The following is a 13,277-nucleotide window of genomic DNA, read 5'->3' on the forward strand; positions in this document are numbered from 1 at the left end:
CTCTTTTAACTGGACATTTTCTCAAGCTTGCCTATCAATTTGTGGGCAATGATTAGACCAGGTATCGTGTCATTCACAAGAGGCTATATGTTCCATGTTAATATATACCAGCCTTTATCAACCTTGGGTCCCCTGATGTTGGACTACAACTCCCATCACTCCTGACCACTGGTCCTGCTAGCTAGAGATGATGGGAATTGTAGTATGACAACATCTGGGGATCCAAGATTGCAAAAGGCTGACCTGTACTATAAACTAACTGCTGAAAAAGTATTCAGGTATCCAAATACTGATCTATGAACAGCAACTCCCTGACTTTTTTTTTTATTTATTTTGGTTGCAGAGAGGTCAAAATCTGATCAGAACTGAAGGTGAAATGAATTTGCCCTTCTGTTCCATGCTATATTTACAGTGAAAATCAAAGATTTCAATTGTTATTGAATGCATGAATGAATGCGTGAGTGAAAATCCAAGTCTCAGCAACACTGAACTGTTCAATCTGGCTTTTATTCAGAATGTGAATTTAAAACTGCAATTTGAATGGGCTTTATGCTCTGTTGGTATCTTGTCTTAAAGGATATGATGGGCCAGTAAACTAAACAAAATTACTTATTTTCTTTATCTTGTTATAAGCTTCCTCGCAACAAAAACTAAAATTGGAAGGGGGCATTTCTGTTCCCAATGGCTTTATCATGATTGATTTGGTGCCAGAATTTAGTATCTTGGCCTTCTGTCTTAGCAAGATCTTTTCTGCGTTCATTATTTCGTTCCGCAGGGAAACAAAGGTAGGGCTGTTCCCTCCCCCTTTCAGAAACAAGACTACAAAACTCACCATTCTTGTGCATTCAAAAAAAATAATGGTGCTCTATAAATGCATTGCAAAAAGTAAATCTCCACACTCATTTAAGGACATTGCATTGCATCGCCTCCATCCAATGCCTGTGCAATTTCGTAGTCCCTATTGGTTTTTCTTTTCTTTTTTAAATAATATTTATTCAGAGTTTGAAGGTTACAAAAAAAAAAGAAATACAAAAGACAGAAAAAGTACAAAAATCATTTAGAAAAGGAAAAAAAGAAAAGAAAAAAAGAAAAGCAAGTTAAACCTTTACATAACTTTCTTCTTTTACTTATTTCCTTGACCTCCTCACACCTCCCATTTTTGTATTCTAGTTCAAAAATTTTCATTTCAGCAAATCCTTCCAACCTTTTTTTTTTTAACCTTAATAATTTATTTTAATATATTGTAGTTTTGCGCTCTCTCTTTCATCAATTTCATCAGTTCATTTTTACTTAATCCTTTAGTCCCTATTGGTTTTCCCCCCCTTTAGCAAGCATACAATGCCTTCCCCTTTCAGCCTGAAGTCAGATGAACCCGTATGAAGATGTTTGTGATTCACATAGGGTGTCAGACCGAAGAATATGATGCTTTATGGCCAGTGCCAGCAGCAGTATACTTTACAGCCAAGCATTTCAGAATGCTGGGTTCACGCTGTGATTTACTTGCTTTTAAAGGTCTGTGACCTACTCCATTTCCTTCTACACTGACATAGCAACATATATAGTCCCCAGCAGTATATGCTGAGTACACCAAAATTTCACATCTTAGTGAGATGCTTACTGGAGAAAATACAACTATCTGAGCAGTTTTAGAAAGTACAGAGTAAACAGCTTTTTAGCAACACAGTTCTGGCCTGGAGATGATAGAGGGGAGGAACTTCCAACTCCATGATTCTATTCTATGGCACGGTTGTTTGATTCTAACCTTGCTTATTAAGAGAGTGAGGATCCAGCTGCCTCAATCGCGCTCCCTTGGAACACCACATTTTGGGGGTTTCAATGGGCTACTGCTAGCGATACTCCCCATGCCCAGACACTCGGCAGGTGGAATGAGGATCTCTGTGTCAATGAGCCCAGGCCAGCAGAGCAAGGTAGAGGGTCACTTCTATCCAATCCACCCCCACCCTGAGATGGACACAAAGCTTGCATCCCAAGTCAGCTGGCCCAAAACACCAATCTGGCTCCATCGGACTTTATAAAGGCTCCAGGTCATGGTATTCCATTTGAGCAACTCATCTCACTGGAGAGGACCCTAGCTAGGTAAGTGTCTGCTCCTTTTTGAACCTTGTTTTGCTTAATCTGGGGTTATTCTGCTACCTTCCAACCCTCCTGAAATTCAGCTGTTGCTTTTGGAATTTGCCAAGATCAGACTCTCCACATGTCCCTATTTTCCAGGGGCAGTCCTAGATTTACAGAAGCCATCCCGGTTTCTGATTTGATCCTGGAATGTTCCACTTTTCCTTAGGACATCCCTATTTTATCGGAGAAATGTTGGAGTGTATGAGGTTATGTGACCCCCAAAGCCAAGGATGTAAGTAAATATACAACCTTTAGAAGGCATCTGAAGGCAGCCCTGTACGGGGAAGATTTTTTTTTATGTTTAATTATGTTTTTATATATGTTGGAAGCTGCCCAGAGTGGCTGGGGCAACCCAGTCAGATGGGTAAGATAATAATAATGGAACAGGACACCCCTATTTTCATCAAAGAAATGTTGGTGGGTATGCAAGATAGACAGGAGGTTTGATTTTGTCTGCTGCTTGTGCAATTGGAGCCTGTGTTGTTTACTTAATAAAAAGAATAAATTAGACAACTTTCTGTATGGAATTGGAAAGAAATCACAATGCAGTGTCCCTAACTTGTTTCTTTAAGCCCACCTTATATAGGGTTAAAGCTGTGACCCCAAAAATTCACAATAGGAAGAGAAGTACTATAAAACACACGCACACACAAAATGCACACAACCCTTATAAAATTTTACAAACAGTCATCCAAGTCCTTTGAGTGCTTAGAGTGGCTGGGGCAATCCAGTCAGATGGGTGGGCTACAAATTTATTATTACTACCCAGTTAGTTGTGTATAACTCCATCCCCCCTCCGGATGTAGCTTGATTTTGTTTCTGCAAACTTCTTCCCTGGGGTGGGAGAGCTGCATTAGATTGCAGATCATCATAATATGTTAATTCTTTAAACCAAAGATGCAAGTTGAATTAGTTCCCTTGACAACAGCCACAAACAACCAGAGGCTTGGTGATTGTCTCTATTCCTGCTGAATGTTTCAGATTTGATTTAGAGACCCTCTAAAAGGCTTCAGTTCAGACGCGAAAGTGTATAAACTTCCCCAGTGGTCAATGATTGATCATCCTGCCTTGAATCCAAATACCTGAGAGTCTATAGTCTTGATATCACAGGCAGTCACTGATAAGAGTGATACATGGACAGAGATATCCATATAAGTGACCTCAAGGCATTAATCAGCCACCATTCTTTCAGGAGTGTGGATCTGTGTTTGCCACAACCATATAGTTGCCATCTCTTGATGAAATCAGAGGTAATAGTCAGGCTAGTGGAGGTGGTTGATAACAAGCAGTAATAATACTTGTCTTGTCACTCAGCTGAGCATTTAGCTAACATGTCTGCTTCTCTGGAATTTCCATATGAAAAACCATAGAATTGTTGAGTTGGAAGGGACCTAAGGGTCATCTAGTCCAACCCCCTGCAATGCAGGAATCTCAGCTAAAGCATCCATGACAGATGGCCATCCAACCTCTGCTTTAAAAGCTCCCAAGGAAGGAGAGTCCACAACCTCCCAAGGGAGACCTTTCCACTATCAAACAACTCTTGCTGTCAGAAAGTTCTTCCTGGATTCTTTATTCAAGAAAACAGCATACAAGCAGAGAAGTGTCAATGCAAGGCTGGCCCCCAATAACACAGTTGCCAGGACGGACTATATCTGTGCCTCCTACTTCCTGCTAAGTCTCCCCTCCAGCCGGATGTTTCCCCAGCAGCCTTAAGCTACACCTGGGAGGAACCAAGCCCTTTGTTCTGCTACACGCAAGGTTCTTCATGTCCTTGGAGACATGTGGGGAGGGGAACTTACTACAGTCAGAAAGGCAAGCTCTGTGGATGCTTCTGAAGCCTCTGGCCCTTCCTTCCCAGCTTCATGTCCAAGTCTGAACTGATTCCTGCCTCTGGCTCTTCTCTCTCACTCAAGCCTGTTGCTTCTGCAGCATCCAACTATTCTGCCCCCAATTCATCCTCTGACCTGTCCGCAGTGTCCCACCTGGCTCTGAGCCTTCCTCCTCTGGGACTTCCATGGGGGCGCGCGGGTTCTCCATCTGAAATCTCCCACCACTCCTCATCCAGTCCCTGACACTAGCCCTTGGTGCCCTCGGTGTCTTGTGTGAAAAGAGTAGATTGTGTATCCTCTTCAGAGCCCAAGCTTTGGTTTCTTGGCCACTAGCATGTAATGGTATAGGATATAGATGACTAGATTAGATAGATAACTTTATTTACAGCATGCACCGCAGAAAGTTATTAGTAAACCATAATATTTTTATTTTCAACTATGGTGATAGGCTTAAAATATTTGTTTGCAAACTATTATGTCGCTTGAAATATTTCAGCAGTGCATCCTACACCCCCATCTCAGGCACAGATTGCTGGCCCAGCAGATCTTAGGACCTGGCTATAAAATATTATTAGAAGTGAACAGCTCCCACACCAATAAAGCCGAATGCCTTGAGGGATGACAACCAAACCAAAGGGTATCCAGTAGAAATGTGTCCCGTTGACAATTTCATTAAGTCGGCATTTGCTCTGCAAGGAGCCATCAAACATTCTTCCAAACTGCTTCATCGTAGAAACAACTGTCCTGTTAATATCTCGTTGCTTTCCAGAACAAGTTCCCTACTTGCATTACAAAGCAATAAATATCCAGTGTTGTAGAACGGCAGCTTTCTGGCTTGAAGAGCAATGAAAAGTCCAATTTTGTCATGGTGTATTGCGGGGGTGGGGGCAGGATTTATTGATCAAAACAGCTGTGCAACCACCATTCATTTCCTTGACCATGAGGGACCTTTGAACTACTGAAACAAATGGAAGACATTCAGCAGTGGAAAGACTGCTGTCGTGTGGTAGATAAAATCAGGTATGTTTTATTTTCATGCTGGAAAGAGGTCCCAGTAAATATAATCACAAGACAAAATAAAGCAAGGGAGGTTCTTGGATAGCAGAGAATGTTGAACCGATCATTTTTTTCAAAGCTAGATTTTTAAAATAGTGTTGTGGGTTTACTATCTGATTGTTATTAACAGACTATCACCTAGGCTTTGCCTTAAAGCAGGCATGTCCAAAGTCCGTTTTGGGGGCCTAATCCGGCCTGCCAGTCGATTTAATCCAGCCCCCGTGGCAGTACATGTCCTGGGGTAAAATCCTAGAAAAAACTCAACAACTTTGGCATAAAAAGAAGCTCAACAGAATCCTAACAACTTTGGTCGGCCCTCACACATGTTCACTGCATCTGGCCCTCTTTGAAAAAAGTTTGGGCACCCCTGCCTTAAAGTGATGCCTGATCAGAGTCTGATATTTAGCACACAAAAGATGTTAATGTTTCCTAAAGCCCATGGCAAATGAGCATCTATGGTTAGGAGGCTGGTGCCGGTCACCTCCCTTGGGCAGCTCAGAGCAGCTGCTGGAGAAGCTACCACAGCTGAGGCCCGGCCCTGCGTGGTGCACCAGATATGGGGCAGGCAGAGGGCATCCTGGGCGGGAAGAACAGACCCTCCAAGTGTCCCTATTTTCCAGGGATGTCCCTAATTTAGAGAAGCAGTCCCTGTTTCTGATTTCAACCTGGAACATCCCACTTTACCTTAGGACCTCCCTATTTCCATTCAAGAAATGTTGGAGGGTATGGAGTTATTTCAACCACACACACCCACAAACACACACCCCCAGCTGTCTGAAGGCAATCCTGTATAGGGAAGGGTTTTTAAAAATGTTTTATTGTGTTTCTATATATGTTGGAAGCTGCCCAGAATGGCTGGGGCAACCCAGTAAGATGCATAGCTGTCAACCGTCCCTTATTTGGTGGGAAAGTCCCTTATCCCAGCGCCGTGTCCCGCTGCTGTCCTTTATTGATGATGTTCCTTAAATTTCCCGGGTTTCAAAGGGCGCAGCTCCTCTCCCTCCCTCCCTGCAGGCCAGGGAGGAGGGAGGCTCCAACTGTGTTGCTTGGCTGCGTTGCTCACCCAATAAGGAGTCTAAGAACGACTGGGGGGTGGAGCTTGCATGCCTTGTGCCGATCAAATCGGCCGCGTTGCCTGGGGACTCGCCTTTGCTCAGTGCTTCCCAGCGGAGAGATGACGGTGGTTTCCCTTGCTGCATCCCCTTTGCTGGGTTGCTGCACTGTGGGAACCACCACTTGAGGCTTTGTTTGGCTGCTGGCTGGGCTTTCTGCCTTTGGCTCGGTGGGGCTCAGAAGTTGAACATACCTGTGCCCAAAAAATCCCTTATTTTGGCTGCTGATCCCTTATTTTTGAGGCTGCTGGTCCCTTATTTTCAAATCTATAAGTTGACAGCTATGGTAAGATGTCTGGCGTATAAATACTGAAATATTGTGGAATGGGACATCCCTATTTTCATTAGGGAAATGTTGGAGGTATGTGTGAAATTTCCCCCATCAGATGGTGTGCTTCAAGCTTTTCCTGTGACAGCTATGAACTGTTCGATTTTATCAGGGAAATTGTTTGCCCTTCCCACAGTGATTTTTTGTGTCACGCTAACATCCTGTACATAGGGAGGGAGCACTTGCCAGGTCACAGCGTCACACAAGTGTGTTTGTAATTCCAAAGGCCAGCATAATAACAATAATAAATCTCTCTGGAGGAGGGGAAGGAAGACCTGTAACAGGATGTTTCTGAGCCATGGGGCTGGGCACGGATGAGTAACATCGCACTTACATTATGTGCCATATGAAATCACTGCTTTAATTCTGTTTGCAGCCAGTTCTGAAAAAACATGGCTCCCATACTAAATGAGCCCAATTGCATTCAAATATCTTTAAGACCAGTAGCTATTTTTATACATCACATTGCACTAGAAAATGAAATAGTCTTCTAGACCTTGGTTAAAAGCTGAGGTTTATTTATGACGTGGGCTCTGAAACATAAGCTTGCAGCGCGTCTCCACAGTATAGTGGTACCTCGGGTTACATACGCTTCAGGTTACATATGTTTCAGGTTACAGACTCCGCTAACGCAAAAATATTGCTTCAGGTTAAGAACTTTGCTTCAGGAATGAGAACAGAAATTGTGCTCCGGCAGCAGCAGGAGGCTCCATTAGCTAAAGTGGTGCTTCAGGTTAAGAACAGTTTCAGGTTAAGTACGGACCTCCGGAATGAATTAAGTACTTAACCCGAGGTACCACTGTATTGTGCTTTGGTTCAGGGCTTCAGACAGTCTGTAGCATATCCTCCAAGGGTTCTGATTTTCCAGAAACAGTGCCTGAATTACGAAAGCCATCCCGGCTTCTGATTTGATCCCAGAATATCCCTAGATTCCAGTCTTTCTTCTTCCCAGCAACCCTTGCTAAAAACTCTCTTTTCCTGTCACCTCAGAACCAGTTGCCCTGGCAAGCTCTCAACAGCCCTCTGTTGTTTCTTAATGGCCCTAGCTTGGCCAGGTCGCTTTGCATAGGCTAGCCAAGGAATACCCGTGCAGCTTGTATTTCTCCCTTCGCATCCCAAATAATGAAAACCCTACCATTTATTAAATTCTAGGGTTCAGGGGGGTCCCCCCAAATTGTTCCTCTGAGAATACAGAAACCACTGGCCCAGTTTCGCCTCCAACTTGATAGGCAAACTTCCGAGTTTGTTCCTACAGGAAATGGCGACGGGACATTGTAATTAACTTCACCAGCAATGGCCAATCATTTAGGAAACAAGGAAAACCCAAATCATTCTAAGAATCTGGTTTTGCAACCTCTCCTCTGCAAAACTAGGCAGGAAAATAAATGGGTGTGATAAAGCTGCCACGAGACGGAAGGAATAAAATATATTGCTTTTCTTCTGAATAGAATAAGGAGCATGGCGCCTTGTTGTAAATGGTATTTTCTATTTCATTTAATATACTATGATTGAAGGCTCCAGTTCATCTCCTAGTTAAGGCCTGAAACTTCAAAGGTTTTTTTGGGGGGTGAGGAATTTTTTTAAGGCAAAGTTGCTTCTGTGATATTATCATCATCACTATTCCACCAGTTTGCACAGTGCTTTACTGCACCAGCTCCTTGGGATGCAGGATCTGGCCATGGTGTCACATGCCTTCGCTACGTCTATGTGATGTGTTCGGAAGCTTCAGCTGATCCAGAATCTTGCAGCCAGAATGGAGACTGGGGCCAATTACAGAGAGCATGTCACTCCCTTGTTGAAACAGCTTCACTAGCTACGGACCCATTTCCAGGCACAATTCGAAATGCTGGTTAGACCACAGCGTTTCTTGGGCTTGACAATCGGAAGATCAGTGGTTCAAATCCCAGCAACAGGGTGAGCTCCCGTTTCTCTGTCCCAGCTCCTGCCAACCTAGCAGTTCGAAAGCACACCAGTACAGGTAGATAAATAGGTACCGCTCCAGTGGGAAGGTAAACAGCGTTTCCATGTGCTCTGGTTTCCGCCACGGTGTCCTGTTGCGCCAGAAGCAGTTTATGAGTAGGAAAATGAGAGTACCCCAAACGTGTGTGTGTGGCCGTGCATATAAAAAGCACTGCAGAAGTCTATGTAAGGGCTTGCACAGCATTGTTCTGGGTCCCTTCTTCCTCCTACGTGTGGTAAGTGGGGACCCTTTTGCAACAGTTTAATAAAGATCTGGCTTACTAGTCGCTTTGCTTCTTAATATTCTCTGGTTGGCCTGTTATTTTCTCCTACCAATAGGTTGTTGTTGTTGTTTAGTCGTTTAGTCGTGTCCAACTCTTCGTGACCCCATGGACCAGAGCACTCTAGGCACTCCTATCTTCCACTGCCTCTCGCAGTTTGGTCAGACTCATGCTGGTAGCTTCAAGAACACTGTCCAACCATCTTGTCCTCTGTGCCCTCCATTTTCCCCAACATCAGGGTCTTTTCCAGGGAGTCTTCTCTTCTCATGAGGGGGCCAAAGTACTGGAGCCTCAGCTTCAGGATCTGTCCTTCCAGTGAGCACTCAGGGCTGATTTCCTTCAGAATGGAGAGGTTTGATCTTCTTGCAGTCCATGGGACTCTCAAGAGTCTCCTCCAGCACCATAATTCAAAAGCATCAATTCTTCGGCGATCAGCCTTCTTTATGGTCCAGCTCTCACTTCCATACATCACTACTGGGAAAACCATCCACTTAAAGACTCTATACAGGCTCTTGGATAGGAGCAGTTTTAAATAATAATAATAATAATAATAATAATAATAATAATAATAATAATGGCATAGGACGCCTCCCTATTGTCCAGAGTATGTAACAAAACCCAAAGTGTGCAATGCTTATGCTCATTTACTCGAATGCCAGCTGGGCCCCCTACTGCTTTCTCCCGAGTAAACCCTCTGCCCCTGTTCCCCGTTCCCCCGCCCCCCGCGCGGCTCCTTGCGCGCTTCCTCCGCGGCGCGTGCGCCCTCGCCTCCTCCCGGCTCCCTTTTAAGCCCCGCCCAGCATGACGCGCGCCGTTCCTTTCGCCTCCCCGAGCGCTGGGTTTGCCTCTTGCTGCCGCCTCCCCCCCCCCCCCCGCCACTCCGCCCGTGCCGGCTGGAGACGTCAGCTTGCAGCTTCCCTCTCCGCCCTCCCCCTTTGCCATTGCTGCATCGTCCTCCCCGCCTCCTTGCCAGGGAGGGAAGCAGCAGCAGCAGCAGCGTCGGCGAGCGAGCGAGCGAGTGTGCGCGTTGGGGGCGCGCGCGGCGGCTTATTCCCCTCGCTGTGTGCAACAGCCTCCGGTGGGTGCTGCCGCCTCTCGCCCCCACCTCCCTCCGCCCTAGAACCGGAGCCGCCGCCGCCGCCGCCACCTCCCTCCTCCGCGCTTATTTCCCTGCCCAGGCTCCTCTAAGGAAGCAGCTCTTACCCAACCAGCCGCGGGTGCGTCCCTGGCGTGTGTCCATTCTTCTCCTTCCCCTTCGCCTCCAAATCGCAACCTTATATAAATATATATATCTCATATATATAATATATATATATTGCTGTTCCCTCTCCAACCCTGCTTGGTGCCTCCACCGCCGAGGAGGAGGAGCGGCAGCAGCAGCAGCGGCAACAACATGGCGAAAACCGAGCAGGTCCTGAGTCTGGAACCGCAGCACGAGCTGAAATTCAAAGGTAAGGAGGGCGCGGGGAGGGGGCGGCCGCCCATGCAGCAGCCATGCGACGCTTCCTCGCCTTCCCCTTCCTCCCCCCGCCTGTTTCCTTCCCCCCTTTTATTACTATTATTATTCATTTTCTGAAACGGAAAGGCAAGGTGGCTCCTCCGGCGGCGCGCTCTGCTGCAGCCGCTTTGCCAGAAAGGGCTCAGCTCCAGCGGCAGCCATTTTCCGGGGGCCGCCGGGGTTGGGCAGCAGCAGCAGCGGCGGCCGCGCTCAGCTCGCAGGGCTTGCTGAAATGCCCTTCGTGGTCGAGGAAGGGACCCGCGCGCGGCGGGCGCGCCTTCGCCTCCCCGGGGTCCCCAGGGCGCCGGCATCGCCCGGCTGCTGCTGCTGCGCAATCCTCCCTCGCTCGGGGCGCTGGGGATGCGAAGGGAGCCCTCGAAGCGTCTCTCTCCTTCGGGTGCAAAAGAAGGCGGAGAGAGGGGTGTTTTTCTTGCATTTGCGCTTTCCCCCTGTGCTCGGGCCTGCTCGGGCCCTGGCCTCTCCTCCGCTTGGATCCCTGGATGCCCGGGGAAGAAAAACCTTTGCCAGGCGCAGCAGCCTTTCAGAAGCGGGAGCAGCCGAGAGGGATCGATCGCCCCAAGAGGGATCAGAATGGGATATATTCCCCCAGTTTTAAGCTTGTAGATGCTCCGCGGTGCAATGGGGGAAACATCTCTCGATCCTTGGTTTGGGCGGGGGCCTACGAATCCCTCGTTGACGGCGGCAATGACGGGGCTGATCTGCGTTTGCAGAAAGGCACAGAAGATCCGTCTCGGGAAACTTGACAGGCTCCCCGATTCTTACGAAAAACAAACATTTGCAAACTTGTAAATGCAATTACGGGTGTTGCACAATCGCGCGCTGGTGGGGGTCAGGACGGTGAGGTCGGCTCCCCAGGGAAGCGTGTGCTGTGGATGTGAAGAAGCAGCACAGCAGCAACAAATAGCGCTTCATGACGTGTCACACTTGTAAGGTAGCTGGCTAGCGCTGGGTGCGTTGATCGGCCTGATCCCAATTACGTTCACTCGGAAATAAGTCCCATTGAGTTCAGTAGGAGTCAAGCAAGCATGCCTAACATTTGCAACAGATTAAAGGTTTAGGGCGCAATCCTGTGCATGCTTACTCAGAAGCCCCACTGTGGCCAGTGAGTCCCAGGTGAGTCTGCGTGGGCATCTGTTGTCAATTGATGGTAGCTGAATGACAATTGGAATTTTTATCTTGCTGGGGTTGAGTCACATTGCTTTTAACTGCCTGCGGCAACCTTACAGCTGCCTGAAAGTGTGGAACGGGTTTCACTTTGTGTGGCAATAAATTCAAAGACCTTTGGCCCAGTGTGTAACAGTAAACGGCTGACTCCTCCTTTTTCCCCTTTTGCATGTTAAGATAAAAACATCTGCTGTTTTTGGAATCCTAACTAAAGAGAGGCCTTTTAATACGTGCCTCTGATTCAGGGTGTTATACCGGGTTTATACTTTAGAAATCAAACACTGATGTTTTCATGGACAGGGCTGCTGGTAATACAATACGGTGAGATTACACAGCAGCAACCAGCAGACTTATTTATAAAGTGGATCAGAAACGTTTCTGCTTGCAGTGGGGTTGCTCCTGTTTCCAGACTCCACCTTTACTTAGGAGTAAGTCCTAAATAAGTGCATGCATGCTTATTTGGGACTAAGTCCAACTGAATTCAGTTGAACTTCGGAGCAAACGTACATACATGATGTTGCAGTTAAACATGTATTTGGAAATAGGTCGAATTGTTTTGTCTAATTGCCTCATGCACATACTTGGTCTCCTTGCAGGAAAAGAGTTGTCACTTTACTGAAAGCTGCAATTCAGTTATAAACATGTGGATGAAACATCAGCGGTACATATGCATGTGAGACAGCAGCCATTATAATATGTATCTGAGGAATATGAAAACGCTGGTTTAATTGTGGAGGCAAGTCCAGACTCAATCCTGCTTCATTAAACATGGCATGTCCATATAGGCACACTTGTGTGCGCACAGATCTAATGAATATGTGAGGGAACTCTTGGTGTAAGGTGAGATTAAAAATAAACACACACTGAACTTGGAGATACCATCTTTCTATGACTCATTAGGCACTCAATTGAAGTAAATAAGGTTCAGACCCTGAAGGCCAGCATACCCAATAATTCTGGGTTAGAGCTTAATTTGTTCATGATCTCATGGCCGTCTCTAGTAAGACAACCACCCTAAATGATGATTAAGGCCTGTTTGAGTTGAGTGAAACTGGCAAAGGAACTCCAATCCCATGCTGTATCCACCCTTTTTATTTTTACTTTGACCTTGGCAACAGAAATAAAATTTCCTGGGATATTAAAAAACTGGTTTTTTTCTGTTGTTGTTTCTGGCACATTTATTTTCTTCTATAGATATTTGCCCTGTTTGTCCTATGTAACTATAGATGGGCAGTTGATAGCACCTGCCATGTATTAGTGCTGAGGAGAGATGCAGCAGAAATAAAGTGCAGCAGCCCCTCTACTCAAATTGCTTCTTATATATAGATATAGGCTTTCCCCAAGTTCTCAGCCTGCTTACTCTAAAGTAATCCCATTACTCTGCTGTTAATCAAGTAATGGACTGTGACTTTTATCTGTGCAGATATGCTGTAGAGAGGAATTCATACTTCGCTGACACTGTGTACAGTCATAGTGCCTTCTCATGTATTGACAGTACATTTTTTCTAATTTAGTTTCAGGCCTTGTTTTTAACTTTGGGAGGTATAAAAATTAAATAGGTGAGACCTCATACACTTCCATGATATATAAGCTGTGTTCTCTGCTGGAAATAAACTGCTGTTTACTGGGGGTAAAAAAAGAGTAAGCAAAAACATGTCGTTACTGCAAGCCAAAGCACTCAACTCTGTAACATAGAAGAAGAAGTGAACATTATTACGCTATGCATATTTGTTTAGATTTGCACCCACACATTCAATTTTAGAAGGATGGATTTAATCTGGCTTCTCTAAGTAAGAATGCTTAGGATTGCTGCATATCTTTGAGGCAGATGTCACCAGTGCTTCAGCAGGTACTTCTGTCCTAATTGCAAAACAGTGCAGTAAATAAATAATA

At 45.8% G+C, this 13,277-nt stretch overlaps 1 protein-coding gene across 1 annotated transcript in view; it reads left to right on the plus strand.

The window, feature by feature from the left end:
- Nucleotides 1–9,947: 9,947 nt before the first annotated feature.
- Nucleotides 9,948–13,277, plus strand: part of VAPB (VAMP associated protein B and C) — a 44,077-nt gene continuing 40,747 nt past the window's right edge. The window contains exon 1 of the mRNA XM_083619174.1: nucleotides 9,948–10,152. Within this exon, the coding sequence (XP_083475300.1) occupies nucleotides 10,095–10,152 (58 nt within the window). The 5' untranslated portion in view covers nucleotides 9,948–10,094. The remainder of the gene's footprint in view (nucleotides 10,153–13,277) is intronic.

This window comes from Podarcis filfolensis (assembly GCF_964270895.1).
Source record: "Podarcis filfolensis genome assembly, chromosome: 6".
Classification (NCBI taxonomy): Eukaryota; Metazoa; Chordata; class Lepidosauria; order Squamata; family Lacertidae; genus Podarcis; species Podarcis filfolensis.